The sequence below is a fragment of the Vipera ursinii genome (genome assembly GCF_947247035.1).
Source record: "Vipera ursinii genome assembly, chromosome: 10".
In the NCBI taxonomy this organism is placed as follows: domain Eukaryota; kingdom Metazoa; phylum Chordata; class Lepidosauria; order Squamata; family Viperidae; genus Vipera; species Vipera ursinii.
This window is the reverse complement of record NC_139520.1, coordinates 1,785,864-1,801,156: the sequence shown is the minus strand read 5'-3', so window position 1 is coordinate 1,801,156 and position 15,293 is coordinate 1,785,864. Positions and strand designations below refer to the sequence as shown.

The 15,293-nt window shown below is 46.4% G+C and overlaps 3 protein-coding genes across 6 annotated transcripts in view; 2 read left to right on the top strand and 1 right to left on the bottom strand.

Moving 5' to 3' along the window:
- FCSK (fucose kinase) overlaps positions 1-15,293 on the top strand; it is a 129,821-nt gene that overhangs the window by 33,960 nt on the left and 80,568 nt on the right. The gene's annotated exons all lie outside the window — the stretch shown is intronic.
- The window catches only part of COG4 (component of oligomeric golgi complex 4), a 39,627-nt gene that overhangs the window by 17,384 nt on the left and 6,950 nt on the right, over positions 1-15,293 (bottom strand). For 3 of the 4 annotated variants that reach the window (XM_083370449.1, XM_083370451.1, XM_083370448.1), the window contains exons 6-14: positions 12,455-12,560; positions 11,842-11,999; positions 10,804-10,862; positions 9,434-9,567; positions 7,355-7,473; positions 6,672-6,838; positions 5,879-6,044; positions 2,350-2,412; positions 191-307 (exon numbers count right to left, since the gene is read on the bottom strand). In XM_083370449.1, the coding sequence (XP_083226575.1) occupies positions 191-307; positions 2,350-2,412; positions 5,879-6,044; positions 6,672-6,838; positions 7,355-7,473; positions 9,434-9,567; positions 10,804-10,862; positions 11,842-11,999; positions 12,455-12,560 (1,089 nt within the window). The remainder of the gene's footprint in view (positions 1-190; positions 308-2,349; positions 2,413-5,878; positions 6,045-6,671; positions 6,839-7,354; positions 7,474-9,433; positions 9,568-10,803; positions 10,863-11,841; positions 12,000-12,454; positions 12,561-15,293) is intronic. The other variant, XM_083370450.1, reaches the window with a different exon arrangement.
- Positions 2,419-5,821, top strand: LOC310645046 (uncharacterized protein). The gene is made up of 2 exons (XM_083370455.1): positions 2,419-4,147; positions 4,418-5,821. Exons 1-2 carry the CDS (start codon positions 3,211-3,213, stop codon positions 5,557-5,559), a joined length of 2,079 nt encoding a protein of 692 aa, XP_083226581.1. The 5' UTR covers positions 2,419-3,210; the 3' UTR covers positions 5,560-5,821.

The window sequence follows — 15,293 nt, the reverse complement described above, 5'->3', positions numbered from 1 at the left end:
TTTGTTTTTATTAACCTGCACCATCTGCAGGATCATCTGTCTGAGCTGAAGCGGAGACATGCTCAGCACAATGTGGGTGAGTGGAAGAGACTCTTGTAGCCCGGAGGAGGTCACCTCCTGCCCACTGGCTGGCTTCACTTCCTCCTGGGGGGCCTCGGGACAGGCAACGCTCCAAGGGTCCAAAGCTCACCTGCAGTAGGTCACGAAACTTGCTGGAGACGGCATCCATGTCCGAAAGGCAGCTTTCCAACTTGAGCCGGGCCTGCTCTCCTCCAAAGCCCTGGCCGAGGAGCTCAGAACAGTCGCTCTGCAGGGAAGCAGAAATCCAGCTGCAAACAGGAATTGCTCTGCAGAAGGAAAACCTCAAGTTCGATGGAACTGACACACAGCAAGAGAAGGTGGGGTGGCAGCCCACCCACAGGGAGGCTCTCCAGCTGCTCAACTCTTCCTCCCATTTCCCATGTAATCTAAGACTCTGGATGTGGCCCCCCAGCCAGGCGTCACAACTCCTTGCTCCAAACTCAGCATCCTTGTTTTTTTACACAAATCGTTTATATCCTGCTTTGTTTGGGTACCCACCTTTGGGATAAGCCAGGCAGGACCTCCCAAAACAAAGCCAGACTTCTAGTTGAGATGAAGTGATTCTAGGAATTATTGTATTTACAGTTGCAAGAAAAAGTATGTGAACCCTTTGGGATTACATGGAGTTTTGCATGAATTGGCCATAAAATGCGTTCTAAACGTCATGTAAGTCACAACAATAGAAAAACACAAGTCTGCTTAAAATAATACTACACAAACATTAGCTGTTGTCATGTTTTAATTGAACGTAACATGTAAACATTCACAGTGCAGGGTGGAAAAAGTATGTGAACCTTTGGACTTAATAACTGGTTGACCCTCCTTTGGCAGCAATAACCTCAACCAAACGTTTCCTGTAGTTGCAGATCAGACCTGCACAATGATCTGCAGTAATTTTGGACCACTGCTCTTCACAAAACTGTTTCAGTGTAGCAATATTCTTGGGATGTCTGGTGTGAATCGTTCTCTTAAGGTCATGCCACAGCATTTCAATCGGGTTGAGGTCAGGACTCTGACTGGGCCACTCCAGAAGGCGTATACTGTTCTGTTGAAGCCACTGTTTTGTTGAATTACTTGTATGTTTTGGGTCATTGTCCTGTTGCATCACCCATCCTCTGAGGAGCTTCAGTTGGCAGACAGATGGTCATACGTTTTCCTGCAAAATGTCCTGATAAACTCTGGAATTCATTTTCCCGTCAATGACAACAATCCGTCCAGGCCCTGAGGCAGCAAAGCAGCCCCAAACCATGATGCTCCCTCCGCCATGTTTTACAGTGGGGATGAGGTTTTGATGTTGGTGTGCTGTGCCTTTTTTTCTCCACACATAGTGTTGTGTGTTTTCCCCAAACAACTCAATTTTGGTTTCATCTGTCCACAGTATATTTTCCCAGTAGTGCTGTGGAACATCCAGGTGCTCTTTTGCAAACTTCAAATGTGCTGCAATTTTTTTTTTTGGACAGCAATGGCTTCCTCCGTGGTGTCCTCCCATGTACTCCATTCTTGTTTAATGTTTTCCTTATTGTCAACAAAAATGTTAGCATGTGCCAGAGATTTCTGTAGGTCTTTAGCTGACACTAGGATTCTTCTTTACCTCATTAAGCATTATGCGCTGTGCTCTTGCAGTCATTTTTACAGGACGACCACGCCTAGGGAGAGTAGCAACAGTGCTAAACTTTCTCCATTTGTAGACAGTCTGTCTTACCGTGGACACATGAACATCAAGGCTTTTGGAGATACTTTTGTAACCCTTTCCAGCTTCATGCAAGTCAACAATTCTTGATCGTAGGTCTTCTGAGAGCTCTTTTCTGCGAGGCATGGTTCACATCAGACAGTGCTTCTTGAGACCAGTAAACCCAAAACAGGTGTGTGTTTTTAAAGGGCAGGACAGCTGTCAGCAACACATCCAATATCATCACACTGATTGGAGTCAAGGTTGGCTCACTCCTGGCTCCAATTAGCTCTTGGAGACGTCATTAGGCTAGGGGTTCACATACTTTTTCTACCCTGCACTGTGAATGTTTACATGTTATGTTCAATTAAAACATGGCAACAGCTAATGTTTGTGCAGTATTATTTTAAGCAGACTGTGTTTTTCTATTGTTGTGACTTACATGACGTTTAGAGAGCATTTTATGGCCAATTCATGCAAAACTCCACGTAATCCCAAAGGGTTCACATACTTTTTCTTGCAACTGTAAGCCCCAAGACGGGTTTGAAGCGACACCAAGACCTGCTGCTTCCAGCCAAGAGCTCAGCGCCCAAAAGTACCTCCAGGGTTTTCTTCAGGGTCATTATGTTCTCACTGCAGGCCTCCACATTGTTTAAAGTCACCTGAAACAGAGTAAGCAGAGCTGTCAGAGCAGCCATGCCAAAAGGGCCTTTGTCTCCATGGTCAGCATTTCAGTCATCGCTCCTCTAAGAAACTCGGCATGGAGTTTCCTTTGCCAGAAAAGAGGGTCCGTGTGCTCAGGCAGCTGATCCTCAACTTCCTTTTCCCTCTCAGAACCAGCTGGCTCTTAAAACCCAGCACCAGGCTGTTCCCCATCCAGGAAAAGAAAGAGAGTGGCTCAACCGATGGAGGTGTTTCCATTCCCAGCAGCCCTACAGGCCAGGCACAATTCCTTGGGGGAGGCTACTGCAAAGAGAATTCCATGCATTCGATCATCAGGCCCAGGCCTTGGCCTGTGGTGCTGCCATCCACTTGCTCCCTTGTTGTTTCTTAGTACAAGGTCTAACAGGTGGGCTCTTGGATGCGAAACAACATTTCAACCTCCTTTTCTCTTTCTCTTCTCCTTTTCTCTGATCTCTGCCCACCAGACTTCCGAGTGCTTCACCGACCTCGGGTTCAGGGTAGGGGCGGGGGAGTGGCAGCAGTTATAAGAAAGACTCTTTGTCCTCAGGAGACCACCATCGTACAAATAGCCGGGTGTGAATCCCTCCTCCTAAGATGTGGCCCTAGGTCACAGCTAGGCTTACTGCTGATATACATTCCGCCTAGTCGCACAGCAAAGGCCCTGCCTGAGCTTCTCGATATCCTCTCGGGGCTGGTGGTTGAATTCCCCAAGTTTAGTTTTGGGTGACTTCAACCTACCATCCCTAGGAGGATCATCTGAGTTAGCCCGAGAGTTCATGGCTTCCATGACGGCCATGGACCTGATACAAGTAATTCAGGGCCCGACTCATGTAGGAGGCCACACGCTTGATTTGGTTTTTCTATCTAGACGATGGTTAGATGATCTTGGTGGGGGTTCCCCTATTATTACACCGTCATGGACCGATCATCATCTCCTGAGACTGGTCTTCTACTATGCCACCCCTCGTTGTGGAGTTGTGGAACCATCAAGATGGTTCCGTCCCAGGCGCTTAATGAACCCTGAGAAGTTCCAGGCAGCATTGGGGTCTCCACCTGCCTCCTTTGCTCACAGCTCGGTTGATGCCTTAGTGGAAGCCTGGGAAAAGGCTGCCACGGATGCACTTAACCGAGTTGTTCCCTTGCGGCCCCTGACCCGATGCAGATCCCAGTTCGCTCCATGGTTTTCCATGGAGCTACGGGAGATGAAGCGTCAGAGACGGGGCCTAGAGAGCCGTTGGAGATCTACCCGATCTGAATCCGACCGATCACGTCTAAGATCCTTTACTAGATCTTATCTCGCAGCAATGAGGATGGCAAGGTCCAATTACTTCGCTACACTCATTGCATCCGCAGATAATTGCCCGGCCACCTTGTTTAAGATAACTCGCTCCCTCCTTAATCAAGAGGTGAGGGAGGATCCCTTACAGGGTCGTGCCGAGGAGTTTTGCCAACATCTGTCGGATAAAATCACTCGGATTCGGACCGGCTTAGACTCCGACTGGGCAGAGTCTAACGATCAGAACATGGGTGATCTCGTCAATGTTAAATGGGACGAGTTCGATCCTGTGACCCCAAAGGAAGTGGACAGAATTATGAGGAAACTGAGCTCCACCACTTGTTTATTAGATCCGTGCCCTTCTTGGCTGGTTTATTTTGCTCGAGAGGGAACACGAATCTGGCTCCAGATGGTGATATCCGCCTCCCTGAGTGAGGGTTGTTTCCCCTCCATCTTGAAAGAAGCGGTGGTGAGACCCCTCCTCAAGAAGCCTACCTTGGACCCAACTATATTAAACAACTTTCGTCCGGTCTCCAACCTTTGCTTTCTTGCTAAGGTTGTTGAGAGTGTGGTGGCACATCAGCTCCCTTCGGTTCTGGAGGAAACTGACTATCTGGACCCATACCAATCGGGTTTCAGGCCCGGACACAGCACAGAGACGGCATTGGTCGCACTAATAAATGATCTCTGGAGAGCTCGGGACAGAGGCTGTTCCTCTGTCCTAGTTCTCCTAGACCTCTCAGCGGCTTTTGATACCATCGACCATGGTATCTTACTGCAGCGTCTCAGGGGATTGGGAGTGGGAGGCACGGTTCTCCAGTGGTTCTCCTATCTCATGGGACGCTCGCAGTCGGTATTAACAGGAGGGCAGAGATCGAGCTCGAGGCCTCTCACTTGTGGAGTCCCTCAGGGGTCGGTCCTCTTGCCTCTCCTGTTCAACATCTACATGAAGCCGCTGGGTGAGGTCATTCGTGGTTTTGGAATCGGGTATCACCAGTACGCTGATGATACCCAGCTTTTTATTTCGACCCCAAACCACCTCAGTGATGCCCTTGATGTGATGGCCCGTTGCCTAGAAGCAGTTCGGGTCTGGATGGGGAAGAACAGGCTTCAACTGAACCCCGACAAGACTGAGTGGCTGTACGTACCGGCATCTCGAGATATTCAGAACATTCCATCTCTTTCTATAGGGGGTAAGTTATTACCCTCCACAGATAGGGCCCGCAACTTGGGAGTCCTCTTAGATTCACAGCTTTCCTTGGAAGACCACATAACAGCTGTGACTAGGGGAGCCTTTACCCAGGTTCGCCTGGTTCGCCAATTACGGCCCTATCTAGACCGAGATGCCCTACGTACGGTCACTCATGCACTCGTGACCTCTCGTTTAGACTACTGCAATGCTCTTTACATGGGGCTGCCCTTGGGGACCACTCGGAGGCTCCAACTGGTACAGAATGCAGCCGCGAGAGTTGTGTTGGGAGTCTCCCGATACTCCCATGTTACACCCCTACTCCGTGAACTGCATTGGCTCCCAGTTGTCCTCCGGATAAGATTCAAGGTGCTGGTAATGGTTTTCAAAGCCCTACATGGCATGGGTCTGGAGTACCTTAGGAATCACCTGCTGCCAGCGTCAACGTCCCTCCGTCCAGTGCGCTCCCACAGAGAGGGCCTCCTAAGGGTGCCGCCATTCGGAGAATGCCATCTGGTGGCTCCCAGAGGGAGGGCGTTCTCTGTGAGCGCGCCTGATCTATGGAACCGTTTACCGGTTGAGCTCCGGATGGCTGCCGACCTTCGCTCCTTCCGACGCGACCTTAAAACATATCTGTTTAAGCAATCCGGTCTGGTCTGACGGGTTCTGTTTTAATTATTGTTTTAAGATAACTATTTGTGCATTCTGTTATTTATGTTCACTGTTCACCACCCTGAGTCCTTAGGGAGAAGGGCAGTATACAAATCAAATAAATAAATAAATAAATAAACAGAAATTGTCTACCAGGTACTTGAATAAGACAAATATTTTGTATGATGCTGTGTTGGTGCTTCCAACCGCCTTTCAACAGTCCCGTTTGCTTGGCCCTCAACCCCAGCCACACCGGCTCTCTGGAAGACCCTCTGCCTTTCCCTCCAGCCCAGGCATTGTTCCTCAGGGCCCCACTCGGACCACTCACCAGGAAGGACTGCTTAGCCTCATCAGTGCTCTCGATGCCTTTGGGGTCGAACTTCCCCTGCTGAAGGCTGTTCTGCATGATGCTCACAGCACTGGTCACTCCCCTCTGGAAATCCTGGAAAGGGGTAGCTGGGAAGCCCAGCCTCAGCTTGTGGCTCAGGATCTCCCTGTGGAAAGAAGGCAACCTCAAACAATATTTTTCGGTGCCGGGAGGAGGCAGGACCAAGGGCCTGGAGTTGCAACCTCCCCCCTCCCCCTCCCAACTCTGGCTAGGAAAGCAAAATTGGCTTCACTGTTAAGAAGACTGTGCGGGATTTGCAGAGCAAAGCAAGCTCCTTGCTGCCCACCTTTGTGTGACATAAATTCTGCCCTTAGGCACAGGAAGTCTGTCCCAAGCCACCAGCAGCAGGAAATAGCAGAATCTGTGAATCTATAGTTTATTTCAAACTCAGAACATTCCAACAAGTACATTTACTCTGAAGAAGTGTGCACAGTTCCCTTGTCAGACATCTTTATACCTCTAAGGTCCCTCCAATCCTTAATTTCATGATTCTATGAAATCAAAGTCATGGGATCACAGGGTTTTTGGAGATCATCTCCTCCAACCCTCTAGTTCAGCCTCCAAACTTGCAGATCTGTTCTGATTATGTGCCACAGTAAAGTCTGTAGGAAGCTCATGCAGTCTAAAGACCAGCCCGTGTCTCTTTTACAGAGGCCTAGACGAGACTTGGCAGAACCTCCTCAGGTTCCCACAAGAGCTCCAGACATTACCCACCTCCTTCACCACCACCTACCTGAACTCTGACTCAAGTTCTGTGATGGAATGGTTGATCATGGCACAGAGACAATCGATGCTGGAGCTGGAAAGAGCCCTCCCGATGCATTTCTTCACGATGTAGAAAACATCATCCACCATGCTTGAGGTTAGCTGACCCTTCTCATAGATGTCCATGGCCACAGCCTAGCAGAAAAGCCAACAGGCACCCATAATTTACTCTGGGCTTATCAACCCATCAAACACCAGCTTCACTTAGGCAATCAGGGAGGCCTAGCACTTGGCCTCCGAACTTTGCTGCTTCTGAAGACAAGACAGTGAAAGATTTCTTTCCTCAGCAGAAAATGTCAAACTGGTCTTATTATCATCACCATTTCTTCTGCACAGCTATGGCTTGATTCAAACTTGTGAGAAACTCCTAAGCAGGAGAGTCTAGTTACTTCAGCTGAGAGAATCTGGCTTCCACCTCCGGCAAGCTGGAAAAACTTCTGGCTGAAGCTTGGATGGTTGGAGCAGTCAAGGTTGACAAGGCTGCCCTACACTAACCCTTCCCACTGGGCTCTCTAGGCAGGAAATGGACTCTCCATTCCGCAGGCCGTTTTGGCAATGGGACATACCCAGGCAACAGAGTGTATTGAGATGGCCTGCTCCATCCAAGAAGGGAAGGAGGACAGATGTGAACGTTCAGGCTGTTATTCCTACCTTATTCACAGTCTCTCTCATAAAGTACTCTTCCATGGTGATGTAGTAGCCAATCAACTCTTGCATGGCACAGCTGAGAAAGCAATTGTGGAGCAGTTTATCCAGGTACTTCTGATGCTCTGTGGAGCAGAACCACCATGATTAAGAAACAGCAGAATGGTTTGAAAAATGGTAGAAGTGGGACTTGCACAAAGGTAAAAAAGATGTAATCAAAATACTGAATTAAGAAGACTTAATTCTGAGCAGCTGCTCCTAGAGAGGTCAGTAGATACATAAGAGATATACTGCTGCAAAAGCTCCAGATGGAAAATCCCTGTTGAGGCACCTTAATACTGCCTGACACACCTCCCTATATTAAAAGGCCATCTGTGGCCTATGTGGCCAATCTTGGGGAGGGCCTGTCTTCTTTGCCACTGAGGGGTGAAGATTGCGGCACCAAAGGCAGGAGAGGCTGGACATGCGCAAAGGACAGCAGTCTCAGCATGCAAGGGCAGTTACAGCAATTCCAGGATCTGAATGGGGGCCAAGGACTGCCCCTTCCCATACCCAGAAGGCTATCATGGCTGCCATTCTGCCAAGCTATGCATTACAAACTGACAGCCTGATATCAGTAACGGTAATCAGTAATGTTATACTATTAAATTTTATGGATAGCTGTTTTACTTTCAATGCTGCTAACATTGGGTGTTATTGCTTTGACAACAGATGGAAATGCATTCGTTTTTCTCTTTCACTTTTACAGCTGATTGATACTGGTAGGGGGGATGCGGATGAGAGTCCAGCTAGTCATAACAATAATAACTCAGCAGTGGGAATCCAAGGTTACTGAGGCCAGAGTTGATAAAGATTTGGCAGGCTGGAGAGCTGTGGAGAGCCCGGGTTTCAAGCTAATTGGGGAATGTGATTTATGACTGTTAGTTGGAGGAGGGAATTGTGCTTTGCTACTTTGTGGGGGGGGGGAGGAATTCAGTTTTTGGCTTCAACTATGTAGTGCCGATACTATGTTTCTCGAATAAAAGATTCTTCAAAGTTCTTTTGAAGAGTTTCATCTGTGGGAACCATGCCATTTACAACAGCTGAGGAATACATGGATGACCCTGAGGGAAGGGGAGAGAGAGAGACACTGCCCAGAAAGCGATCCGAAGAGACAGGCAGGTCAAAGGAAGAAGCCAAGACGGACCTGCTCTGATGCAGCTAACAGTGAAGAGAGGTGGCTGGAAAGTCTGTCCTTTCAGAATTGCAAGATTCTGTCAACGTAGCCTTAGAATAAAGGAGATGCATTTATTTTATCATATTTAGAAACCACGCATCTCCCTCCCTTGCCTAGTTATGTTTCCTGACTGGTTGACCTGGGATGGCCGACATCAGTCTTGCAAGCCTGAAGAAGTGCCGGACCCAGGAGGCCGGGTCTTTCTTTGACTGTACAAGGATTGCAGTTCCTCTTCTCTGATGGCTTCCTAGGTGGCGGCGGCAGCAGCAGCATCTCCTTTCTCTGAGACCATCCATTCCACTATATTCAGCTCTTGACTAATTAACAAGCCACTTAGATGTTTGTACTACAAAAAAGCTAATTACAAACCTGCCCTCAAAGCTACAACTGCTGCACACAAATGAATTTTGGGTGCTTAACAAATGGCTCGCATTTACAATTAGTTGCAGTGTCCCGGTCACATGACTACATTTTACTTTTTGCCATTTTCTGGCAAAACACCCACTGAATGTGCTGCATTTACTTAACTACCACATGGTTTGCTTATCATAAAAACGGTGGCAAAATCAAGTCTGGTCATGTGGTGCGACTCACAACTGCAATGTCATATGACCAAAATTCCGGGCTCCTTGTGGGTTTTAGTCAAGGACCACCTGGATGGCTGCTTTCTCTCTGGGGCACCAAGAAGCAACCACTGTGCCGGGAAGGGGGGGGGCAGGGTCTCTTTCCTTACAGGCTTTCTCACGTCATGCCTGGGGGTTCACTTTCCCGGATAAAGAGCAGAGGAGGATGGACTCCGAGCGGCAGGAAGGAAGGAAGCCAACTGGCCCCACTGCCCCTGGCTCTCTAGCAAACACCGTGCGCTTTACCTTGCTTCACCTCCTCGGAGGCCATAGAGTCTCCCACCTCAAAGTCAGAGGTGATGCGCCTCCTGATGAATCTCAGGTAGAGCTCGCTGCGGGTGTTCATCAAGGTGACCTCGGTTAAAATAGGGTCAAGCTCCCTGTGAGAAGCAAAGCAAGGGTCAGCCGAAGAAAAGGGACGCAGAACCATGTCAGCAATGAGCCATCTGGGTAGGACGTCTGGCTGCCTTCAGTCTCCTTCCTGGCACTTCTTTTTTTATTAAGTTACAATATAAAATACAAAAGTACAAAAGCAAATAATAGGAAAAGTAGGGAAGGGAAAAATATAAAGAAGGGGAAAAGAAAAAAAAAGGCCTTGACTTCCAACTCCCTTTGGTGCAGTAGAATAAGAAGTAACATCAAACCTCCTCTTTTAACTACAGATCTATCTAATCAGTAAAACCCAAAATCAAGAGTTTCATTTTTTTTCTACCTCAAGCACAAATTCCAAAAGCGGTTTGTAAGTAGAAACAAAAGTACTTGTGTTTTTTCTTTTACCAAAGGAGTCAATTTAGCCATCTCTGCTCACTCTATTAGCTTTTGCAACCATCTGGCACTTCTGCAGTAGCTCTGCTGAAAATTCTCTTTCAATTCTCATAAGAGATGCCGAGGCAAAGAAATGGCTCACTGATTCTACGTACAGCCAGACACTCCTGTGTAGATTTTCCCAACCACTCAACATAACAGAAATAAATAGGAATATCAAAGAACAGAAACCAGAACTTCACTTGCTGGGACTAATAGATAAATGAATCAGAAAAGAGTTGGAGAACATTTACATAAGACAATTGCTGCATGATTATTACACAGAGAAATAAAAGACTCTGAAATACCCAAAATGGAGAAATAGCTAATGAAGATGACAGAAAGCTTGCGTTACTTTTATTCTCTTAAAATTTTGGTAATAAAAATTATATTGTTAAACGAAGTATCAAAGAACACGATAGATTTTGACTCCAATGCTGCTTTAATGGGAATTTTAATCCCCCCCCAAGTCAGACTGGAAAGCAATCACTGACCTCCACAAATCTGACCTCAGAGGCCAGCCAGGGAAGCTCAAAGCTCCCGGGCAAGTCACCTTCCTTGGGGGTAACATCCAAAGACCCCAGAGGAAGCTGCCTCAACCATTTTCAGTTCACGTTCCCAAAAAGGAGAAGCGCCTGAGAGTAAAGGCTGGCCCTGGCTAGCCCTCTGGGAGACCCCAGCAGCCAGCCAGTCCGACAAAGTTGGCAGAAACCCCAGTGCAGACTCAGCTGCTCGGCAAATCCCAACCTCCTCCAGCAAAAAGCATGTCTTGCTTGCCCTCCAAGCTGAAAGTGAAAAGAGACGTGCCCCACCTTGGTTCGATCTTTTCTCCCGCCGCACTCCTCATCACGCTGCTCTGAACATGCTGGAACTGCAAGCATTAGAAGACAAGAGCTGTCAAGCCTCCCAAACAGGCAGTGGATGCACCTTCCGGCACCTTCCCGGAGAGATGCCCCCAGCAAGTCTCTCAGGACACATCCCAGCCACAGTGAAGCTGAAGGAGGTGAGAGAAAAAGGCCTGGCTGCGGCCTGACCCATTTTCAGGACCCTCTGAGCACTTGCCCACAGGGGTGGGAGCGGCAGGGCCAGCTCCAGGAAAGGCAGCCTAGAAAGAGGCAGGCAGCAAGAACCCTCGGCCGCTTTTCTTGTCTCGGCACAGCCTGGCATGCAGCTTCCAAACACGAGGCAAACCTGGAAAATCCGAGCCCAGGCTCTCCACCTCGACAGCCACTTACTTCCCCTGCTTAGCCCAGGTGTGATTCTTGCTGCAGGAGCTGCTAGGAAGCAGAAGGGCTTTGCAGCAAGGCTGCCTGAGAGAAGTCTCACTGCGGATGGCTAGAGACATGGTGGCAGTTTCCACACTTTTGTGGGAAATCTCTTAAAAGTGCAGGAGGAACTGCACTGCGCCTCATTCAGACCCCAGAGAACCCTGAGGAGAAGCTGGGCCTTGGCAGCCGAGAGTCCTGCCCTGCCTGGACAAGCCCCTCTACTTCCCAGGACCAATGATCCTGGCTGGGCCCGAGCCCAGTGGCTCCTCTTCATCCTTTAAGGACCGGGAGTTCTTTAGGGGTGACAGTCAGAAGAGCTCCTGCATAATGCTGGGGTGGGAGAACAAGGGAGCAAAGGCTCAGGCCAAATTCCCTCTGCCGCCCATCGCTGGAACACGTAGGCTGATTTAAGCTTGTCCGACACCAGTGCGGCTCAATTGGAACATTCTGAAGAATATTCCAGGCAGCAGGCTTTGTTCTCAACAAAAACCAAGGTTTATTTTCCATTTCACGCACACTCCTGAGAGCAAGAGCCAGCCAGTCACAGGCGAGCCTCCTTCTTTCCTTCCCTCCCTTCCTCACCTGCCTACGATAGTCTCTCTGCTGGATGAACTTCTCCACCACCTTCTCCACTTGCTGGTCACATTCCGCCTGCAGGTGCTTGATCAAGGCATAAAGCCTACCAGGTCCGTAGTATGTTTCCACAATGGGCTGGTGGGTCTCCACAATACGTGCAATCCCTGCAAAGAAACCCTAGACCCATGACATCTCAGTGACAGGAAGCAGAAAATTTGCTGCCAAATTGCTGATTTTTAACACAAAGAAGAGGAACGTACTAGGAATCAACAATTTAAAAAGTAGGTTTTGACTTTGCTGCTCGCTCTTAAATGTGAGGGAAGGGCCACTCACACCCAACCATGCCTAGGGTGATACAGAAATCAGCCAGAACCACAGCAAAAGGCGCCTGCCAATTCCACTGCCTTCTCCCTTCCCTCCCTATCTCTTTCCTTTCTGGAAGGAAGCAGTAGACAGTCTAGCTTGCTTTGTCCTCCATAAAGAAGCAGCCCAAAGAAGCTCAGTGGCCCCATGCAGTTGGAAGGCTCAACATGGGTGTGAAGTTTCCTCTAGGGTCCCCCAAGGAGCAACACCTCATTCATTGTTGAGTTTTCAGAATGAAAACAGGGCAGAACTTTACCTTCAAAGAGGAGTGTCAGCGTGTCTGCAAACAGGACTGCGTATCTTCGGTCTGTTGGGTCAGTCTGTAACGCTAACTGTAAATTCTCTTCTGCTTTGTTAGCAACCTGGAAAGAAGAGGGGCCCTTAGCCTGCTCCGTTGTCTCACAGCATTAACTTGCTGACACCCATTGGTGCAAGATGGCTCACCTACGCCATCTCCTACTTTTTAATGCACACCAACTCCCCAAGGTTTTCCTAAAACACACTGCAGATGTTTCAAGGAACAAATAATAGGCAGTTATGAGAGACTTCAGTTATCAGCTGGGATAGACAAAGCATACTAAGCACGTCTTCTATACTTGGCAAGGTTCCTCTTTCAGAACATAAGGTGATTCAAAAGCACACTTGTCACAAGTGGTAGGGAATAGCTGGCCAATGAAGTTCTAAAAGATTGCTTTATTCTAAAAAAAGAGGAAAGGCAGTAGCATGTATTCTTGAAGCAGGAATTACGAATTTATTTTTAACTTCTATCACACACAAAAAACATGCAAATTTCAGGGAAATTCAAAATTATAGAAGGAATGGGGAGAAATTTGTAGATAGCAAAGACTGGGAAAGATGGCTAGCACCACCAGGTATTGTAGCTTATTAACTGATCTCTGCAGTACGGCTGATACAAGCTGAAGACAACTTGGGGCTTCCGGTTTGCTGACGTGGCCGCCATGGATGCCTCCAAGACGAGCTCCGTCTTCCTCGTCCAGTTTCGCATCGCTGGAGGACCCTGAAGAGGGTCGAAAGTCGCCCTGTAGGGACGACCAGCAAGGAGGGGCACTCACTGTATTGCGGAAGAGCAGTAGCTAGAGCTGGCGCAACCCTCTAAACCAGCCATAGCAATATGGCCCGTCATTAGGTTGCGGACAGCCAAAGTCACACTTACCACCTGGCAACTTTAAAGCAGCGTGGAAGAGACTGGGTGAGATCTACCTCTCTTAAATCCTAACTATTCTTTTTGACCTATATAAGCTGCTAAAGCATTTTCCCCCCTGTGGAGAGGGAAGGGAGATTTTAGCTCTCCTTCTAGAAACAGCGGCAACCAATTATCCAGGGGAGTTTAAAATGCTGAAAAAATAACTGGATCCCAATCGGAATTTTATTTCCTAAAGTTTGTGGACTAAAAGATTTTCTATTTTCTATTCTTTACTTTCTATTTTTACTGAAGATCTGGGTTTTTCCTTATAAAATTGAAGCAAAACTGAAAAGATTAAAATAACCTTGGGATTCAAAGGAAAACTTCAAATGGTAGGGGCGACATCTTGTGGCTAAACCTGACACTTCAAGTTGTTATTGTCTAAAAGAGACTTGGCTGAGTCCAGAAAATAGATAAAACTCATGTAACCTTGAAACACCAGCTGTGAGAAACCTAGTGGTGCTTTTTATGCACTGGGCAGGGGAGGGGGAATTGTAAAGCTTCTAGTCTAACACATCATTATGGAACAAACAGACTTTTCCTATGGATGAAGATCAAGAACAAATCCTTTCTATGTTGAAAGCAATTTATCAAACCCTCCTTACAGCTGGTGACAAAATAAGAGCCTACAGAAAAGAACAAGAAAGCAGCCCGGATATAGAAACTCAAACTCCGACTACAACTAAAAAATTAATTACACACAATACAACAGAAAAAGTGGAACAATTAAATATTATGACAGAAGATTTAACTGCCCAACAAACAGACAATGGAAAATCCAGAAAAGAAACTGACAATATGGAAAGAGGAGAAGACTTCCTATAAAAATCAGAAGGAACCTAAGGATCAAAGAGAAGAACAGATAAGACTAAAAAGTTCCATTTAGCTTATGAGTAGATTTTAGAGGGATATTGTTATTAATTTTAGTGTTAGTACTTTGTACGTATCTATGTTAAAGGGGAGTTAAAGCACATTATGAAATTGGTTAATTTTATATTATGGATAATCTTCAGTTAGAATATGATTATTATAACTATAACCCTGTATTTAGCTCTGGGAGGTGGGGGGGAAGGGGGGTGGTTTGGGGTGGGTGGGTTTTGGGGATGTATTGTAAAATCTTTTTTTGTAAAACTCTTTAATAAAAAAAAGAGAAGAACAGATGGAAGAGAAGATAAACAGTTCAGGACAACTACGTCGAGATGGAAAAATAAAAATAAAATTAAATTAAAATAAAATAAAAACTGTGACTGGATGGTTTTTTTCAACGTCAAATAATACATATAACATATAATAATACATGCAACAATACAAAGAGATTTGTTTGACAACTCAAAAGCACGGTCATGGAAGACGATTTGGCAAAGAAAGAAAGCTAGAATAAGACTGAAGAAGAATGAGGTTTTGACCTACTTATGAGAATTAAAATAGAATATACTCAAATAGATAAGATGCATACTTGGAATATAAGATATTGTTATGAACGGAGATAAAAAAACCTTGGTCATTTAAAATTTAGAAGTATAAACATTAACAGTTAAATTTGAATATTGATTTGCTTGTAAAGGTGATTAAGATGTATATAAGCTAAAAACATTGATGAATTTAATAAATAAGTCTTGACATAGCGGTAAGAATGAAAATTATTACCTTAAATATGAGATAGTAGATACGAAGAAGAGGAGAGAGGAAGTATTAAATGTTGAAATAAAAGAAATTTTGGTTACTAAATTTAAGATATTTGGAAATTATTAGAAAATAAGAACGTTATTATTAATTTGTGGATGTAGATGGTGAGATCTTAAATAGATAAGATGTGTACCCTGAACACCAGATGTTGTGAGGAATTGTGACACAGGGAATTGGGGTCATTTAAAACTTGGAAATGATAAAT